The sequence below is a fragment of the Gracilinanus agilis genome, chromosome 5, assembly GCF_016433145.1.
Source record: "Gracilinanus agilis isolate LMUSP501 chromosome 5, AgileGrace, whole genome shotgun sequence".
NCBI classification, from domain to species: Eukaryota; Metazoa; Chordata; class Mammalia; order Didelphimorphia; family Didelphidae; genus Gracilinanus; species Gracilinanus agilis.
Genome location: NC_058134.1, coordinates 43612160 through 43632347, shown reverse-complemented (window position 1 = coordinate 43632347; position 20188 = coordinate 43612160). Strand labels below are relative to the sequence as shown.

General features: G+C 38.5%; 1 protein-coding gene across 1 annotated transcript in view; it reads left to right on the top strand.

The window, feature by feature from the left end:
* Positions 1-20188, top strand: part of SACM1L (SAC1 like phosphatidylinositide phosphatase) — a 50024-nt gene that overhangs the window by 22992 nt on the left and 6844 nt on the right. Inside the window, exons 3-16 of the mRNA XM_044678613.1 lie at positions 176-250; positions 1598-1725; positions 3286-3435; positions 4513-4572; positions 5459-5492; positions 7466-7567; positions 10391-10476; positions 11545-11631; positions 12445-12513; positions 12620-12699; positions 17419-17517; positions 18506-18644; positions 19107-19176; positions 19295-19367. Of these exons, the coding sequence (XP_044534548.1) occupies positions 176-250; positions 1598-1725; positions 3286-3435; positions 4513-4572; positions 5459-5492; positions 7466-7567; positions 10391-10476; positions 11545-11631; positions 12445-12513; positions 12620-12699; positions 17419-17517; positions 18506-18644; positions 19107-19176; positions 19295-19367 (1252 nt within the window). The remainder of the gene's footprint in view (positions 1-175; positions 251-1597; positions 1726-3285; positions 3436-4512; positions 4573-5458; positions 5493-7465; positions 7568-10390; positions 10477-11544; positions 11632-12444; positions 12514-12619; positions 12700-17418; positions 17518-18505; positions 18645-19106; positions 19177-19294; positions 19368-20188) is intronic.

Genomic DNA, 20188 nt, shown 5'->3' with positions numbered 1-20188 from the left:
TGTCTTGGAACCAAAATTTAGTATCAGTTAGGGTGGACGGTTTGAGGGCTTAAAAAGAAATACATAAAAGGAGCAGAAAGAGATGCCTTCTCCTGCCCCTGCTTCAGTTTACCTTTCTTTGTAATCTCGGCATGTAACACAGCGAATGCTGATAGATTCTCCTTCTTCCTTCTAGTGAAGAAAGATGTTCCTCCGTCAGCTGTTACAAGACAAATATTTGGTATCTTGGGAACCATCCGGCTGGTGGCAGGTAAGGAAAGCCAGCTGGACTGTGAGGAGGAGGAGGAGAAGTTGTTGCTAGTAGATCCTAAGTAAGAGTTATGCCTGCATTCTTTATGGGTCTTGGACAGTAATTTACTATATTAAATTAGCAATTTGTGATTGCTGTACTTGGAGATTGATGCCTGGTTTGTCAATCTAAGGCTCTACTTTAAAACTTCATCTTTGGAATTTTAATCTGAATTGGCATTTTTTTAAACTCCTAGCTGGTTCACTTTAAATTTTAGTGAATTCCAAGATTATTTTTTTCTCTTAATTAAAAAATAAGTTAATTTTCAATGTATAACGGTGAATGGGTACAGGGGGTAAGGCTGAGTGGAAAATGTAAGGGCTTTACCAACTCTTTTGTCTCATCCTTGTAACTTACTACAGTTCTAAAGTTTACACTTGGGGCCACTGCACTCTTAGATCTCTTTCCTGGGGTCCTTAGCAACTTGGACTTATTTTTTTTAGCCCCTTCCAGACATACAATAGCCCATTTCCATTTTGAAAAAGAATTTCAATCCTTCCTTCCTTCCATCCAGACTTTCCCTTCCACCCAAACTCATACATAGTTCAAATGAAAATCTGTCTCTTAGCTGACAGACAAATAACGATGCTCCCAAACTCAAACACTTTGTTTGACCTACTATTCTGAAATCATTGTAGAAAGGGTCAGAGTTGGGAGTGCATGGATCTCTTGCTACAGTTATTGGATCATGCAGTCGAAGTCTTGGATTCTTCTTATTCCTGAAGCCCTGAAGGGCTCCCAAACAAATCTGTGTGCCTGGGCAACAAATTGTATGAAATGAATGGCCATTCACACTTTGTGAGAGGGTGGAGGAAAAGACCTCTTTCCTGGTCTGTCCTTTCCAAATAATAGGCTGCTTTAGACAGGGCATTTTGAGTGATGCTGGGACCTTTCATTTGGCATTGAAATGAACAAAATGACTGGTTTATGTTTTGGTGTGGTCGGGTTTTTGGGCAGAGGGAGTTTGGCTCAGTGATTTATTTCATCAGGATACAGAACTACTGATTAGGAAACTATCAATGCAGAACTGGTGACTCCTGCTCCCTAATATAAAGCCATAGAGAATTGACTGGGGGCACTTGGGAGCTTGAGTTACCGGGCATCCCACAGTGGGCACCTCTTTGAGGCAACCTCTATCCCTCTTCCCTTTACCACACTCTTTCTCTTTCGTGTCTTTATAAAAATACAATTCCTAAGATATTCTAGCATGGCTCTTATTTCTTTTATTTTTTTAAAGAAAAATTGATTGTTTTTCTCTGCTTTGGAATTATCTTTTGAATGGCTCGTAATATGCCTTTGTTTTCCTAGGGAGTTACCTCATCGTAATTACCAAAAAGAAGAAAGTAGGTGAATTTTTCAGTCATGTAATATGGAAAGCAACAGATTTTGATATCCTTTCTTATAAGAAGACTGTCTTGCATTTGACTGATATTCAGGTAGTCCATTAATTAAAAACATTTTTTCTGTCTCTTTTAAAAGGCTGGGGAAATGGGAAAGGTGTTGAGAAATTCCATTTTTTAAAACTTTTTCATCCAGTTATCAAACATCCCCTAAAGTTAAAATTAAAAGGTCTTTGGACATTTTGTTTTAAGATTGTTTTTAAGAACCTAATTATATTGTATTATTTTTGTGGAACATGTTTGTTTTACAGCAGTAGATTTTTAAGTTCCTATACTCATTCATCTTAAGTTCTAACCATGAAGGATAATAAAACACTGTGTAATTGCTTGTAAGTCATCCTCATCCCAGATTTAATCTGATATTAGTTTTACTACCATTTTAAGCTAAATCACATTTTTCTTTGAACTGAGATTACAAAGCTTTTTCTTGTTTTTAGTTACTGTTTTTGTAAAAAGAAAAATCACTATTAAAAATATAGTATTTATATAATAAATCTGTCAACTTTTTTTTAGCTTAAAAAAACAGTGTTTCTCTTCCCAAATGTATGAACAGAACCCAGAACAAGAGAAATTGCCTTCCCCTGTTTTCTGGTCCCACTAGAAGCCACATGCCCCCCCCTTTTTAACCTTTCTATCTTAGAATCAATATTAAATATTGATTACAAGGCAGAAGATCAGTAAGGGCTGGGCAATTGGGGTTATATGACACAGGAAATATTCAAAGCCAGATTTGAGCTGAGGACCTTCTATCTTCAGGCCTGGCTCTCAATCCATTGAACCACCTAGTTAACTGATCAGCTCTTCTTAACCCCACTTGCTCTCATCAAAAGGAAAACTGAAGAGAGGGGGTGCCATAGTCCTGACTCGTTGCTTTCAGAAACACTTGTTCTTTAGCTATGTGGTAGTATTCTTCATTCTGCCATGTATAAACATGTCTACCAGTGATCCATGGCCTTGACTATGGTTGCTTCTACTTGGCTTCTGTTGGTGGGTTATGAGTGGGAAAGTATGGTATTTGGGGTCAGTGTAACTCAGGGAAAACAGAGAGTTTGAATTCTGCTTCTGGTTCTCAACATCCTCTTATGGAAAATAAAAATAACACCTCTACTACCTATCTCAGACAGGATTGTTAGGGGCTCAGATGGAATAATGTATGTAAAATCCTGTACACATATTACCCACTGTTATTAAAGATGCTATTATACAAAAGTTATACTAGGAAGAATAGCTTAAATGGCTAAGGAAATATCTCATCAGGAAGCAGACATTTGAATTTAAAGGCAAAATTCTGTTGTGTTAACTCAGTTCAAACCAATGAGAACTTTCTTTCATTCTTATGAAAGAAAATAGTATTTTTGACTTAGCCTTTCTGTTCTTGAGAGTTAAAGTACATTTGAGGACAATAAAGGAGGTTTCCTAACCCATCTCCATAGAAAAAGAAGACAAGCTATCCCTTTACCAGTAGTCTCTAGTAGTGGTTTAATTAAAAAAATTTTTTTAAAGATCTTTCCTTCCTCCTGACTCATTCTTCTTCATGTATCCTCTAATTAAATGAGAACCCTTTAACCAGCTCATTTTGTTCTTCACTATCTCCAGTTACAGGACAACAAAACCTTCCTTGCAATGATAAACTATGTCTTGAGCATGGATGGGTTTTATTTTTCAACAACATATGATCTGACACATACTTTACAACGGTTATCCAACACCAGTCCAGAATTTCAAGAAATGAGTCTGTTGGAAAGGGTAAGTTGCTTGTTGAATAGCAATTCTTCCTATCATGATCAGTTTATTTTGTATAGTTAAGGTTAAAATAATAAGAAATCCGAGTTTGATGTTTATGTAGGTAAGCAATTAAAAGAGAACCCTTCTCAGTATCCATTTTCACAGAACTGAATGATAGGTTACAAGTAATGTATCCTTTAGCCTCCTCGGAATTAAAGCCTAAAAATACTACTTCCAATGTTCATTTGTAATGCCTACATGATTATATGTACATAATATGTACATAATGTGTCTTTCTCAACCTCTTGTATTTATTGTTTTTTTTTTATCTTTGAAAATTTTATTTAATAAATTTAGGATATTTTCCCATGGTTACAATCTTGTATTTACTGTTGAAGTAATTTAAGCCTGTCATTTCACAGTACAGCCCTTTAAGCTTGCAATGGAATTTAGAACTCTTGATCTAGTTAGGCAGTTCAGGGCTCCTGACCGCCACTCGTAATTCTGTATGTCAGAATATGTGGTAATTAAATTACACTTGTTACCAGTTAGGAATAGTGTTACTGATAGGAGTTTAAATTACATATAAAACTTATTGTATATATTACATATAGTGACAGTCATTTTAACTTTTATCTTACCACTGGATTTCGATGACTGGAACAGAGAGTGAGGCCAACTTTGTACCATTCACTTAAATCCAATTTACATGCAAGTCTTCAGGATAAACAGAAACAACAAGATTGTTCTTTATCTGATAAAGTACTATTCAGGGAAAATTTTAGGATTTAGTTGAAGAACCAAGCAGTTTAGAGTTTTTGCTATGGAGAGATTATAATTTTATGTATATACACATGTATATATGAAATATACCTATATTATATTGTATATATACATGCACATATATCATGTATACATAACTATAACTGTTTTCATATACATATTACTATAAATATACATATGTATATATAAAACTATAACTGTTTTTAAAGCCCTAATTTGTGCGGTGCCTTAAGATTATTGTAGAAGTTTAACATTTGACATCCTTTTTATTAAATGATGCCTAGTCTTCATCTTGTGACTTTTATCTTCCAATAGGCAGATCAGCGATTTGTTTGGAATGGCCATCTTCTTAGAGAATTATCTGCTCAGCCAGAGGTAATGCATGCTAGACATATTTGTTAATGTTTCTAAGAGGGTCAGTAGATAAAGTCTGTCACCCTCCTATCTAATATATAGACTATAGTTTTCTTTGGAAATTTGGCAGTCTTTGACTTCATAAGGAATGAGAAGCATATGGGGATTCTGGAGCTGGGACAATATCGGTATAAGGAATAACTGGAAAATAAGAGGCACTGGGCCAGTACAAGAGACTTCTCCTGTGCCATCTTTTGTGTCAGCACTGGCCTAATTCTGGAATTATCAAATTCCTAAAGCCTGAAAAGGCATAAGGTACCTTATGGTAATAGCTGGAGCCATTCCAGCCACAGCTCCCAGGATCCCTTTAGTCTTAGGGATGGCCAGGGGGCAACCTTGAGTTATAAATGCAGGAGAGGACAGGGAGAGTTAGGGCCAAGGGAGTTGTGGCTATAACTTAAAAGGAGAAGAGAGTGTCAGAGTAGAAAATGTTCCTGCAACTTTTAGAGGACTTTATATCACCTTTCTCATATTGGCACCAAAATATTCTCCTCAGAGGAGATGGTGAATATTATCTGTCTCCCTTAGTCTCCTTCTGATAAACTCAGATAATAGACAAAGAGCACACTTGGGAGGAAGTGATGCTCTCTTGCCAAGTAGATAACCTCATTGCATAATTTAGTTTTATTTCCTTTATTGACAAAGAAGTGATTTGACCAGTAAAGTGCATGTTGAGTATGTTTTCTAGTAATTTTCAGGGAATATGGAAGGGAAGAGAAGATTAGGTATAAAAATTTTCTGATTTTCTGTCTCATTTGTGTGCCAGTCTCCATATTGAAAATTGAACTACCGTATTATATATATATTTTTTAAATGACTAAAAACACCATTATTTTTAAATTTTCAGGTCCATCGGTTTGCTCTCCCTGTCTTATTTGGATGTATCCTTACATGACTGAAATTTTTAGTATTATAGAGATTTTCATTCACATTGCCCCATTTAAAAAATATGTAAAATATCTCAGTTTTTCAGAATAATTATGTAGAATTAACATTAGAATGTATCGCTGAGGGAATATTAATGTACAAAATTGGAAAATAGAGAGTTAAATACAGATGTAGATGGAAAGGGTCTTATTTTGTTAGTTCATCAAAATTGTTGTGGGTATTTATAGAGAGGGACCTGAAGAAAGTGAAAGACATTTGAGTTGAAGATATTTCCCTCCATTTTTCCTTAGGGAAAAATATCCAGACTTGTCAGAAAACAAAGCTGAAGAACTTTTTTTAGCCTGGCAGCATCTTATATTCATTTTATGAATAAAATGAAGCCTAGATTTTGTGACATGGCAAGATCACATGGTTAGTAAATAACTTGAATTGGGCTAATTTCTATTCCAATTTTTGTCACAGAGCACAAAATTGATATTTACCTGAGTATATCTTTGTATTTCTCTCTTTATAGATGTATATATGCATCTATATACATATGTACATATGTGTATATATATATATATGGATATGATCTATATATAGGTATATAGATATCTCCCTTTATCTCTTCTCTCTCTTGCTCTCACACACACCCTTTCCTCTCACCCATATATATACTTAGATATATAGTTATATATACATGTATTTATATACATGGGGATTCTGCATCATGTTTAGTGGAGCAAACATAGGTTAAGTTCCTATTTGTGCAGAAACATTGGTGTCTGTCCGACTTGGAGCTTTGCTCTGTATGTTTTCATTTGTGGTTCGTTCTTTTTCTTATGTGTGCACTGGCTATTGTAGCTGATTTAATTTTGTCATGGAGTGTGTTTGTAGTTACCTAGTTGGTATTTGCCATGTTCAGTAGCTAGGTATGTTTTTTCTATTTTTAGTTCCATTTTGGATAATCCTTTTTTTTTTAAAATGCTTTCATGTTTTCCTGATGGATGTACAGAAGCTAATGAGCTGACAGCTGGATTTTCAAAGTAGGGTTCATTTCCTTGATGAATTTAATGTCATAGTTTCTTCTAGGGAACTAGAGAAGATGTTAGGCAAGCTGACAGCACAGGAGAGCATTGCAGTTTGCAGCTATGAAGTCTTCTCCTCAAGCCTTATCTCTCACAACAGATAGTATACGGTTGCTGTCTCACACAGATAAATTGAGATATAGACAGGGAGGCGCAATGGAGGATTCTCTAGGCAGAGGATTTACTGAATTACTGAATTTATTTTTCTTTTTCATTGTAAATCAATAAAGACTTAAAGAAACAAACCTCAGAACCCCACCTCACCTAAATACTATTTCAAAGTAATCATGACTTGAATTATATTCTTTAACATTTCCTTTTTTAGATATCAATGCCTAAGCTGTACTGTTTAATTTACTTTCATATTTTAACAACACAAATCTTGTTGATTTTCATTGGTTCAGATCCTCTGGCCAGTGGCACAGATCAAGGCCTCCCCCCTCTCCCCAGCAGTTTTAGGAGTTGGTGAGGCCACAGTAATTCATCCTTTAATGGCCAGCAATCATTCAAGCGATAAAGCTCTCCCAACTCTATAAAATTGGCCATTGGATTATGGACCTATTTCTGTGGCCTGACCCATGTAGAAGTCATTCTAGCTTGTTGTAGCTGTAAGACCTTGTGCTTTGCTCACTAGAGCCTTGGAGGGGCTGGATGGGGGTGTCAGGATAGGACTTAAGGGGAAGCATAACCATGTGGGTCTCCAGCTTCTCAGAATGGGCATGATGTTTGCCACAAAGAGGAAGAGAAGGAGTTGTGTCTAGTTAAAGAGCCATGAAGATCTGCATTTTTTCTTCCAGTTTCAAAAATAAGGTCCTGGGATAACATCAGTGTGTGAACGATGCCCAAGCATGTTCATGTGTTGTTTCTGTTTTGTGTTTTTCTTAATGCTTTGAAAGTCATCACAATGCACTCTTGTTCCATTAATGGAAAATATTTTGATTGGATTCTCATCTCAAGGAGAAGCTGCTTCAGAGCAGGAGTGCGCTATTATGTGAGAGGTAAGATTCATCTCTTTGACCCTTTCAGAAACTGCAGACTGTGGGGTGGCCAGGGGGATACCTCCTAGCTGTGTGACCTTGGATAAGTCACTTAAACCACTTTGCCTAGCCCTTACTACTCTTCGGATTGGAATCCATAAACAATATTGATTCTGAGACCAAAGGTAAGGGCCAAAAAAGAAGTCATCATCGTCTATGGTGAGGAAACTATGACAAGGCTTTTGATTTGTTTAGAGGTAAGAAATTGAACTTTTTTATATTTAGCTTGTTTATTTGGTAACTTTGCTATTATTTATCTTATGCTTCAATGTAATAATTAGGTAGAGCTTCCAGTCCAGTCCAGTAGACATTTATGCCAGGCACTGTGCTAATCACTGGGGATACAATTAATCAAAAGAGAGACTGTCCCTGCTCTCAAGTTGCATATCATCTAAAGAGGGAGACAGGGATGGGGCAGAGGAGGGGCAACAGGGAGCCTGGGGCCTCATGTTTTGGGGAGCTGAAGCAGGCTGAGTGGAAGAGTTGAGATCTGCCTCTGAAAAGGAAGGCATTGGGAGGAATTTGGGGCTCTGCCTCCAGCCCTCTGATCAGAGGGGAGAAGAGCCTGCGGGAGCTGCTTGGTGAGGAATTTAGCCTGGAAACGAGTAGCATCCTGTTGTCTGGATGGGAAACCAGGCAGGGCAGCTGCTGCAGCAGATGCAGGGATTAGAGTTAGGGTTCATTTGGATCTAGATCTTCTTGGCTCCTGAAAGCCTCTCCCTGGAAGGAAGGGTTGGTTTTTTTGTCTTTGTATCTAGTGTCTAGTTTAGTGCTTGCTATATAGCTGGTGCTTAATAAATGAGTGCTTCTTTGTTTGATTATCTTGTTGTTTGGTTATTTCAGTCAAGTCTGACTCTTTAGGGCCCCTTTGGGGGTTTTCTTGGCAAAGATCCTGGAGTGGTCTGCAACTTCCTTCTCTCCAGCTGATTTTATAGATGAAGAAACTGAAGCAAGCAGGGTTAAATGACTTGCTCAGGGTCGCCCAACTAGCAAATGTCTGAATATTGATTTGTACTCATGTGTTTCTGACTCCAGGCCTAGCACTCTATCCACTATGCCACACTCTGACTATATTGTAGGGTCTAATATTCTACTTTAAGCTTCCCTCCACTGCTATAAGAAAGGGGTTATTGTGTTTTATTGTGAGCATGAATGCTGAATCAGAACTAGACTTCTGTGAATTAAACTAAAACCAGAAAGTAATTGTGCTGTCCTTCTATCAATCATTACTTATTGCTTTCAATTACTTGTTGCTTTATCCCTTGCACCATGGGAATGTTTGTATCTGTTAGCAATAGTGTTGCCCTGTTTGAAAGCTCAGCTCTTTTTAAGTCTCTTCTTCATTGCTTCAGTGATCTGGGAGCTCACCCAGGTGGGCATTCCCACCCCCGGAGTGCCAATCACATACCAACCATGACTCCTCATCCTGATTGGAGCATTATATGCATGGCAGTTTTGAAAATTCCAGCAAAATTTCTCTCATATGTCATTAAAAATAACTGTAGAGCATTAGGGCTAGAAGGGGACATAGCTTATCTTGCTCCCCCCCTTATTCGATAGATGAGATCATTTCTATCTAGGAAGGAAATGGAAATTGCCCCAAAAGATTCTATAATTAGTGAGTGGCAGGCCTGCAACTACATGATGAATCAGCATTGTGAATAGATTTCCTTTGCTGAAATAAGTCACATTACACATTCCTGTCAGTAGTCTCAAAAATGACTGGAAATTGTTAAGCTTCTGTCTTACCTATCAGTAATTCACCTCGTTTTTAGACTCTTTTTTTCATTATGTTTAGTATAGTTTATCACCTAATGTATTTCAAACATGTGAGATTTTGTAACCTGATAAATTCCTTGAGTATGACAGTGTCTTATCCTGTCTGAGATTAAAGCTAGGAATGATTGATATCATTTCCCTGATAGTTATTTAGCAATATAGAATGGGGGAGACTTTTCAAGCAGGACATCATAAAGAAAGGCACAAGAAGTGGAAAATTGGGATGTGTAGCAGGGGTGGTGAGAAATCCAGTTTGACTGGATTGTGACATGCATGGAGAGAAGCAATCTGAATTAAAAGTAGAAAGGAAAGGTGGTAGCTAGGTCCTGTAGGACCTAGAAAGATAGATTTAGAAGCCCCTCAAGGAGTCTGAGCAGAAAAGTAACAGCCAGATATGAGTACGGAAGCTCGATCTGGCATCTCTGGAAAAGCTGGATTGTGGGGAAGAAGGCTGGCAGAGAATGAAAGGACAGAACCCTTTTGGCAGCTTTGACCTTGACCCAGCTTGGGCTTTCTTCCAGGGAACAGAAGAGAGGAGATAGGTGACTGTGATTGAGTTGGGAGAGGGCAAGGTAAAGAAGAAAAGTCTCAAAGCATTCATTTACATATAAAGTGTTAATGCATTAATGACCCTCAGCTTCCCTTTTGTATTTTTTTAAACAAGCCACCCAGAAGTGGCCAGGCTTTGTAGTATTTCCGGACAGCCACATTCCAGATACCCTGCTTCATTGTTCCTATAAACCAAATGACCAAAAAATCTTGGCTAGTCTGTCTGCTTGGTTCAGAAAATGTATCCACTATTTGGACCTCTTTAAAACTTAGTAGAATGAATTATTAATTTAACTTTCTATGTGATATACTGTTACTTACAATAGAACTATATTTCTCAAAATCAGTTTTGTAATTTTACATTTCACTAATTCAGATTGATCCTCACCCCCCAATTAATTGAGTTATCAAGGTTCTATGACTTATTTTTTAATTAACTGTTTTTTTCTAATGCAGGAATAGATTCTGAAGGCCATGCTGCCAATTTTGTTGAAACAGAGCAAATTGTGCACTACAATGGGAGCAAAGCATCATTTGTTCAGGTGGGGTCGTTTGTCACCCAGAAAAATAGCTTTGTTTTCTCCTTATGTCATGTTGCCCTGTTGTTTTATCCCAGTTTGATTAATGTTAAATAACTGCTGAGGAAAGCCACTGCAATAAACCATCTGTTCCCTGCCATTGACATTGAAGTCCTCGAAGCAGAGTGACTTTGGAGATAGTCATACATTTCTGTGATTTCAACTTGACTCTTTTAAAACTAAAGTGATGGTGGACAGATAGCTAAAAGAAGGAAGTTGCTAGAGATTAAATTCACTTAACTTTGAGTTTATGTGTTATCCTGGCTGATCCAGTGTGGGATTAGGCACTGGGCTTCATTTGTAAAGTACTTTCTATGTCATCTTCCCAAGAACCATATTTGTCTTGTTGTCTTAGAACTGAGGTGACTTAAGACTTGATGTTTATGTAAGGAAGCCTAAAACTAGGCTTTTCAGAAGCTGCAAATTTTCTAACAGCTCATGGATACCAGATATAATATTGCCTATCCTCTCCTCCTTTTGGAGAAAATGGTTTCTTTTAGATTTTAAAGGAAAGGGAAAATGATAACCTAAAATCACATGCAGAGAAGAGATAAGACGTTGTTAAAAAAGAAATCTGACATTAAGAATACCATTTGATTTATTGAGGAGCGGCTCTGCTAGAAATTGTCATGTTTCTTGGGTGGTTTATTCCAGGACTATGTTGAGGTTAACTGGCATCAATATTGAGTGAGAAGATCACCTTAGGACATCAGGGATACTGGTCACAACTCCTTCGTAATTCAGTAGATGGCTTTAAAGAGTGTCTGTGGCGGGAACTTGGCCTCTGAGGCCATCCTGCTGTGACTATCACCTTAGCCAAGCTGGTCTTTAGACCACGAGCTAAAGTCTGTCCCAAGGCTAGCACTAGAGGTCTCTCTGGCAGGGGAGGTCTTGGCAATATGGCCTCTTTGACCCCATCATTGTTTCTGAGGTCCCCTATGGGAGGTGAGGGGAGGAAAATGATAATGGAGGTAGAGAGAAAAGAAAGAGAAGCAGATTCCCCCCTATTTCTGTTTCTGTTTTGTTTTTCAGACAAGAGGATCCATGCCCTTTTTCTGGTCCCAGAGACCAAACCTCAAGTATAAGCCAAGGCCACAGATCAACCAAATGGCCAACCACGTAGGTGCCCATCTGTTCCACTCATTTCCAGAAAATGGGAACCTAATTGTGAAGAGGGGATTTCCTTTGATCTAAAGGGGAGGGGTCTTTGTGTCTCCTTAATGCCTACATGCAATGGAGAGGAAGAAATACAGAATATATGATTAGGTCAGCATCTCCCAGGCCCCAAATCCTCTTTCCTTTTAATATCCACACAAACATTAAGACAATGAGCTGTTGCATCAACAGTTATTTTTAAAAGGTTGTCACAAAACTAGTGTCATGAGAAATAGCCTTGAAGACCTGGGTTCTCTAGTCCTTGTTTGGGGATGAGAAATATTAAAATGAGCAAGTCCCTTATGCTTTTCTCATCTGTTAATTGGTGATAGGGCCTGCCCTGCCACCTCATGGTGGTTGAGAGGATCCATTGAGATGATCTGTGTAACAATAGTGTGACATTTCAGGTTGCTGAGCCAATAAAGGCATATCCATAATGGATTATAATATGGTGTTTTGAGATTCCAGAGACTGGAAGCTTAGAGCCCACCCCTGTTTAGATCCCTTAGTGTTTACCATTCAGTGGAACACAAAAGTAATACATAATGTAGCTTACTTACCATTATTAATTCTCTTTTTAACCATTTTAAATTCTTAAATGAATTGCTTCTTTGAACTTTGAGAAGACAAGCTCCCTACATGTAAAATAATTTAGTTGATAGAATTCTGTTATGTTAGCAATAAATGGAGGTGTTTTTTTAAACTTTAGGAAGTAATCTCTTTAAGGAGTCTTAAGACTGGGTAGTGAATTTCTTATAACTTTCCTTTTTTCCTCAGATGGACGGCTTTCAAAGGCATTTTGACTCACAAATAATTACTTATGGAAAACAACTCATTATTAATCTGGTATGCATCTAAAAAATCTTAAAAAAAAAACCCCTCCAAACCCTTGTACTAAATATGCTTCTAAGCAAACTTGAAAGAAAGCTATTGGTGATTAAATTTTTCACAGGTTAACCAGAAGGGTTCAGAGAAGCCACTTGAGCAGACATTTGCAAAAATGGTAGACTCCTTGGGAAATGGAAACATCAGGTACATGTAAATTGAAATTTGATTTTGTCTTTACATTTAGTGATTGTTCCTAAACAAGTTTTTTAGGTGTAACATATATTACTATTGTTAATGTCAATCTTAGTTTCTCCTTTTATGATTGTTTTTTGAATGGAAGAGGAAAGCTAAGCATGTATCTGTTTGATGGTTTTAGATTTTTTCGTTGACTTTGCCCACAGCCTTAGGTGCCATGTCCTGAGTTATGAAATGTATCTTCATCATCATCACAGAAAACAGGGAGAGAGTATTTACAAGATATCACAACAAATCCCATCCTGCACAAACAGGCTCTTGGGATAAGTACCAATAAATGTAAAATTATCTGGCCATGAGAGAGTTTTGTCTCATTTACCCAATTCTTACTTGCTGCCGAGAATGTTAATAGGCAATAGCTTGCCTGCAAATCTGGTGAGTTAAGAAAGGCCATGATTAGGACCTAAGAGTTGGCCATGGTCTGGTTTTCCTTGGTAGCCAATCTACTCTGTAGGGGAAGGCAAGAGTCCTCTCTTTGAAGACACCTAAAGTAAATCTCTGAGGGCTGTAAAAGTACAGGTGAAGGAGGAATGCATACACACACACACACACACACACACACACACACACACACACACACACACGTCACATGCCTGCCTGAAGTATGTGTTTGATTTCTGAAGGCTTTGGGAAAGGGATGAGGTTAGTAACGTTTATGCTTCACATAAGTTCAAAACAGGTATAGAACTAAATGGAGTCTCTTTTAGTGAAAGTACAAAAAAATGAGCTATTCCCTGTCCCTCAGATGGTTTATTCTGTCCTTTTCAATTCAATGAGGGATGGTTGTATGTCTGCTTGGCAGTATGCCCTTTCTCCCAAGAGTAGAGGACTTGGTTGATTTCTCTGTTTTTGTGGACATTTTGTTCAGGCCTTTTAACATCCTGAAACCAATAAGTCAAAACTGGTTTACACACAAAAGAGAATTTTTTCCTAGCTATTCATGTTGACTTGTTACCTTTATACCTATATCCAAGGTCTCCTGGAAAAAAAGGATACAACTTAGTTTGTCTCTCATTTTCATCAAAGTTTAGCTCATCGTTTGAGGCAAACTGATCAACAGATCCTTCTTTAACTAAGGCTCTGTTTATAGAGGGCCTGGAATCCCAATGGCTTGTTATTTGGGGTTCATTGGCATGGGTCTGCAAAACAGCACACATGAGATTAATCTGAGCATCTTAGAGGGCCAGAGGGCCCCACCACCCACACGTCTATAATGATCAAGAAAAGCTTTCAGGCTTCTGAGCTGGACTTTGACCTTTCATTTGCTCTAGGTAGCTCCAACCACAGTAAGCTTTTAGCAAAGGGCAGCAGTTAGTGATTCGAGGGTGGATATCTAGTGGGAGAAGAATCAGGTCCAATTGCCTTTTCTAGTGGTGGTTTTTGTTTGTTTTGTTTTTGTGTGTGTGTGAAGAAGTCCATTTGAGTAGTTGGAGGAAAGTGACTTCTTGAGTCTCCTCAGAGCTTCAGGAGGAGGGAGACCTCAGGTAGCCTGTTGTGCAAATGTTGAAAGAGAGACTTTACCTCCTCACAATGGCCCTTGTGAACAGAGGCAGGGCCTTGACTTGCACTGATAAGATTTGTATTCGTATTTATATTGTATGTAATCAGCACACATCAGTAAGTAAGCATTTATTAAATGTCTTAGATGTACTTGAAGTTAAGCTAGGGCCTGGGAATATCAGTGCAAAAATGAGTTTCTCAAGGTGATTATATTGTGGTGGGAGGATGTTACATGCTCTCATTTAAGTAAATATGGAATATTAACAAAATAAATAGAAGACTAACAACTGGGGCATTCAGGAAAGGCCTCTTGAAGGAGCTTGGGGTTTGAAGAGGCAGAGGGGATGAGGGAGAGCACGCCAAGCATGGGGGACAGCCAGTATTTAGGCATAGACTAGGGAGATTGTGGACTGGGTGTAGCAGCCTGATTTGTCTAGAACCATGTGTCAGTCAGCCTAGGAATATGGGCAGCAGAAACCAGTTTGAAGGGTTTTTAATGTCACACAGGAGTATCCAAGGCTTCTTAAGTAGGAATTGTGGCATGGTCAGACCTGCACCTTAGCTAGTGGCAGCTGTGGAGAAGCTGAAGCAATGCAGACAGAAACTTGAAGCAAAGAGATGAAAGGGGGACTATTGTGGTGTCAAGGGGACAAGGAATAAGAACTTGAGCTAGGGCACCTGTGGGCAGCAGGGGAGATGTGAGAAATGTTGATTGTTCATTGTATGTGGGATGTAAGAGGGGTTGAAAAGTCAAAGGTAATTCCTTGACGGCAAAACTTGATGACAAGAAGAATGACGGCACCTTGTACAGATAAATGGAAATTAGGAGGACAGTGAATTTAGAGGGGAAAGATAATACATTGTGTTTGGAGACATGAGACTAGGGAGCAGGAGAAAGAGGATGTTGAGAGATGTATTAGGGTCATAAACAGAGATGATAATGAAATCTGTGATGAGATATGAAAGATTGTGTGGAAAGATTAAGAGGAAAGAGCAGAGGGACCAAGAGAGCCTTGAGATAGAACCACACACATGAAAGTGGGGCATGGATAGAGATACTGCATAGGACACATCAGAGGAGTAGGACTCTAACCATGACAGAGCAGAGCCACAAACCAGGGAGGAGAGAGTGTCCAGAAAAAGAGGGTGGTGAGCAGTGTCAGACACTGCACAGAGATCAGGGGTTGAAGGCTGAGAACTGATCTTTGGATTTAGCTGTAAAGAAGTTATGGGTCACAGTGGGGAGTGTGATGTTGGCCAAATGATGGGATTGGAAGCTAGAATACCCGGGACCAGAAGTAAGTGGGAAAGAAGAAAGCAGACACAAGGAGTTCAAGTTCATTTCAGTTAGACATTTGCTAACCTGGTGAAGGCATAGAAAGGTCAACAGGTAGCTCCTTCTAGACCATTTCAAACTACAAGAGTCTAGATCAGGGGTCGGCAACGTATGGCTCTCTAGCCATATCTGGCTTTTTTGAGGGCCAGATATGGCTCTTTCTGCAGGAGCCATAAAGTCCATTTTTTTTCAGGCGCTGTTACAGGAGCGGCACTGTGAGCACTGTACAGCTCTCACGAAATTACATTTTAAAAAATGTGGCGTTTATGGCTCTCACGGCCAAAAAGGTTGCCGATCCCTGGTCTAGATAGTCACTACTGACAAATGGATCCTTCACCTTGAAGGAATGTACTTGAACAAGAATTGAACCATGAAAGCTGTTATAAAAGACAATAGCTCGACTGTCAGGTCCAGTTTTTTTTTGTTTGTCTGTTTTTAAGCATGAGCATGGGAGGTTTATCTTCCTCAGAATCAAGTGCCACCTTCTGTGTCAGGCCTTCCTTAAGCCCTCCAGTTGTTAGGGTACTTGCTCTTCAAATGACTTTGTAGGATATTGATTATACTTGGGTCAGTGCACTTATGTCCCCCAAATAGAATCTAAACTCCTTGGGCAGGAACTGTTTCAATTTTGCCCTCGTATCCCTAGTGCCTGGCACAGTTGGTAAGCACTGAATAAACCAGTGTCTTATTTACTTAAACATACATAATGAATTTTCAGAGGCAGTGTATGCATTTATGGAGTATGGCTTGAATCTGCCTCATTTAGATCCTGTGTTTCCTAAATCATATCTGCAGTTGAAAGTAGTTACTGCTAGAAGGCCATCTTGTTCAGTTAGTGGCGGTTGTTCAGTTGTGTCCAGCTCTTCATGAATCCATGGATTTTTCTTGGCAAGGCTACTGGAATGGTTTGCCATTTCCCTTTCCAGGAGATTAAGGCAGAAGTTAGTGACTTTCCCAGACTCACACAACTCTTTAGTATAAGGCCTTCTAGAATAGAACCTGAGGAAGAAGGTCCTTCCTCAGACTGGCCTGCCTCCCAACATACTTTAATTCCCTGTCAGTGAAAGCTAGACAGAAACTGGATACTGAGGCTTTGTGTTCTTGCCTACCCTTCCCTTCTGTGACCCTCAGTTTTTCGTGGCACATATAGAAAGCTATTTAGCAACACTTTTAGTTCTTTTTCACCTATTAAAACTAGTCAACATTTTTATCAGACATGATTTTTGTAAAAAGAATTTGACATTAAAAAATTTATAGCAAATAATGTAGTTCTCTCTTATAATTTATATTTCTAAAACTTATTTTTTTAACGAGCTAAATTTTAACATTTCATAAATCTATTTGATTGGATTCTAAACTCCTGGAGAATAGGAGTCCTCTTTCTGCATTCCCCATAGCACCTTGCATAATATTTGTTGGATTGAATTGAACCTGATCTGAATATTTTAATCCATCTATTTTTTCCACATATCCTTGGGGAGAAGAAAACCAGTTTATATAAAAGTATGCTAGATAGTTGGGAGAATTTTTTCATATGTGTGCCTTCCCACTGTGCAGATGCTGTGGGCCCAGATTGAGCCTTCTGCAACATGTAGGGTTTTCCAGAACCTCCCTTTGCCCAAGCAGAAAGACTCTGCCATGTGCTTAGCACAAGGAAAGTGAGAACATAATCCCAGGAGGAGTCATGAGGCTCTTTTTCCCCAGGGGTGCATTTAAGGGTAGAAGAAGAGTTCCTATTACTCTTCTTTCCCCCAGAATATATGTGCTCTGACATAGAAGGAACAGTAAGAGTCATTTTGTTTATTTTCTGAATATCTTCATCTTTTGCATAGATATATTGCATTTGACTTCCACAAGGAATGTAGTAACATGAGATGGGATCGTCTGAATATTTTGCTGGATCAAGTAGCCGACTTTCAAGATGAATTTAGGTAAGCTGGAATGGCCTGATTAAATGTACTGATTGACCAATGTTGTAACTTCCTGTTATCAGTTGGCCAGCAGACCTTCAGAAGCCAGTGTGTGGTTTTAGATTAGGGAGGTACAGCCCAGTGGAATGGATATTGTGTCAAATTTGCTGGGAATCATGAAGATCTGGGGTCAGATTTCACTGCTGACATGTTTCTAATTTGATATTCAGTTTTCTCACTGGAAAAATGGGGAAAAAATAACCCATGCAGTATCTGTCTCTCAGGGTTATCTATCACAAGGTTCAAATTAGAAATGTAAGTAGAACACTTTGCAAACTATGTAAATTTTAGTTTATGTTTTCTACACACATGTTTTTAAACTGTCTAGAAGAAGCCATCTGTTGGCCTTTCTGTAACTTTATTGGAAAATTAGAATATGTGTAACTAAACTCTGCCCTTTTGTTTTATTTGCTTAGTTGCATAGTTGCCAAAAATAATTTGGACGCCAAATGATTTTTACGTGTGAAGTTACCATTTAAAATGACAAATCTCATTTCCTTTTGGATAATTTAACTTTTTAAAACTGGTGCTTCCTTGGCATTTTCAGTTTCATAAAAGCACTTTCTCCCCAGAGAAGTAGGTGGCCCAGGTGTCTATTTGGTAAGCTCAATGTGGTAGTTAAAAAAAAAAATCTATTATAATATTGGACCTAAGAGAAAATGCTTGTGATATCTTTCATAAAATGGGATGCAGTGTCTCTCATCTACTTGGGTTCCTACTTTACTGCTACCTCAAAAAGATGAAGACTTGCCCATCAGAGAACCATCCCTCTCCTCAGCACTTCCTTTTTCCCATGGAAGTGCCCCCTTTCTCTTCTGAAATATCCAGAGTAGCCTAGCCTTGTTGGACATCTGAACTTGTCTGAAATGTGAGGGACTTTCAGAAGGCAAACCATATTTACATAACATAATTATCCAGGTATAAAGATGTTCATACACAAATGTTTTAGTTATTTTCTAGTGGATGCTCTTGGCAAAGTGGTGACAAATCAGGAAGGAATATTCCGTAGCAACTGCATGGACTGTCTGGACAGGACCAATGTGATCCAGAGCATGTTGGCCCACCGCTCTCTTCAAGCCCAGCTCCAGGTAGGGCTTCTCAAAGGGGTGATGCCTGTCTATAGAAATCCTATTTTTGCAGAAAGAAAACCTCTGCCTTCTGTTGAACCTTAGAGAAGTAATCTAATAGAACCTGACTTTCTAGTCACATTAGCATTTATCATGAATGCTCTTTAAATATCTTCCCAGCTGATCTCCTGACTAGGTAAATAAGTAGCAACTTTAGTTATGTGAATCCAGCTGTCTGGTTGTGAGAAGTAAAGAGGTGTATTTGGGGGAAGAAAGTGGCATGTTCCTAAAGGCATGGTCATAACTGTATCATGCTCGTTCTTACCTTGTTCAGAGTGGGAAGGAAGGAGAGAGAGAACAAGAGTGGGGGGGGGGGGGGAGAGAGAGACAGAGAGAGGGTGTGTGTGGTATTTTGTTGAGATAAATACTTGTGCTTTTTTTCCTTAAAATTCTAACTATCATATTTGCTTGTATGGAATCCAGAGAATGGGCGTTCTGCACGTAGGACAGAGGATCGAAGAACAAGATGAATATGAGAAAATTTACAAAAATGGTAGGAAGCTTCTTTGACAGAAATGAATAATGTTCTGTGTGAAATATAGTGCCCTTGACAAGTAGGCTTTTTGCTTGGAATTTGAACTTATCTCTTTCTTTTCTTGTTTCATTCCCAGCATGGGCGGATAATGCAAATGCTTGTGCCAAACAATATGCTGGAACGGGTGCCTTGAAGACTGACTTTACCAGGCAAGTTAGGCCTAACCGTCCCCCTAAATTAGACACTCTGCATGGTCTTGGAAGCTCACAAACTTGCTCTGTTCTAGGATCTCATTCAAAGAAATATGTGTACATCAAAATCTACAAAAACCAAATCTTCACATGGAGAATTAGGTTATCTGTACAATCTTCATAGACTGAGCTAGGAAATTGCTAATTTTGTTTGGAACTTAGAATTATATTTGCTTTGATTTTTCAGTTTTATGTGTTATCTATGACAGTGTGCCCAAGGGAGATCCTAGTCTTGATAGTAGGTCAGATGTGGGAGCCTGAATGTTTCTCATTAGGGCAGTGTGGTGTTGGGGGAGAGTGTGGCTTGTGTGCATGTGGGTAGATGTATAAACATAAAATTCTTTATAAACTGTGTTATTATTATTTTTAAGTAATTTTTTCTCCAGTTCCATGTAAAAATAATTTTTTAAGTTTAAAGTTCCAGATTCCCCCTCTTTTTTCCTTCCTGACTCCCTTCTATCCCTTCCCCCTCCCTGAGGTGAAAAGCAATTTGCTATAGATTTTTCATGTGCAATCATGTAAAACAGGTTTCCATATTAGTCATTTTGTAGAAGAGATCTCAAAAAAAAAAAAAAGGAATAGAAAGAAAATGAAACATAGTGTGTTTCAGTCTGTATTTAGGCTCCATCACTTCTTTCTTGGGGGGCAAAAAAGGGCATTTTTCCTCAAGAGTCTCTGGGATTGTCCTGGATCACTGCATTGCTGAGAATAACTTGGTCTATTAAACTGAATGATGACAATGTCATCACCTGGCTTATTGCTCATATCTTTTTCCTTTC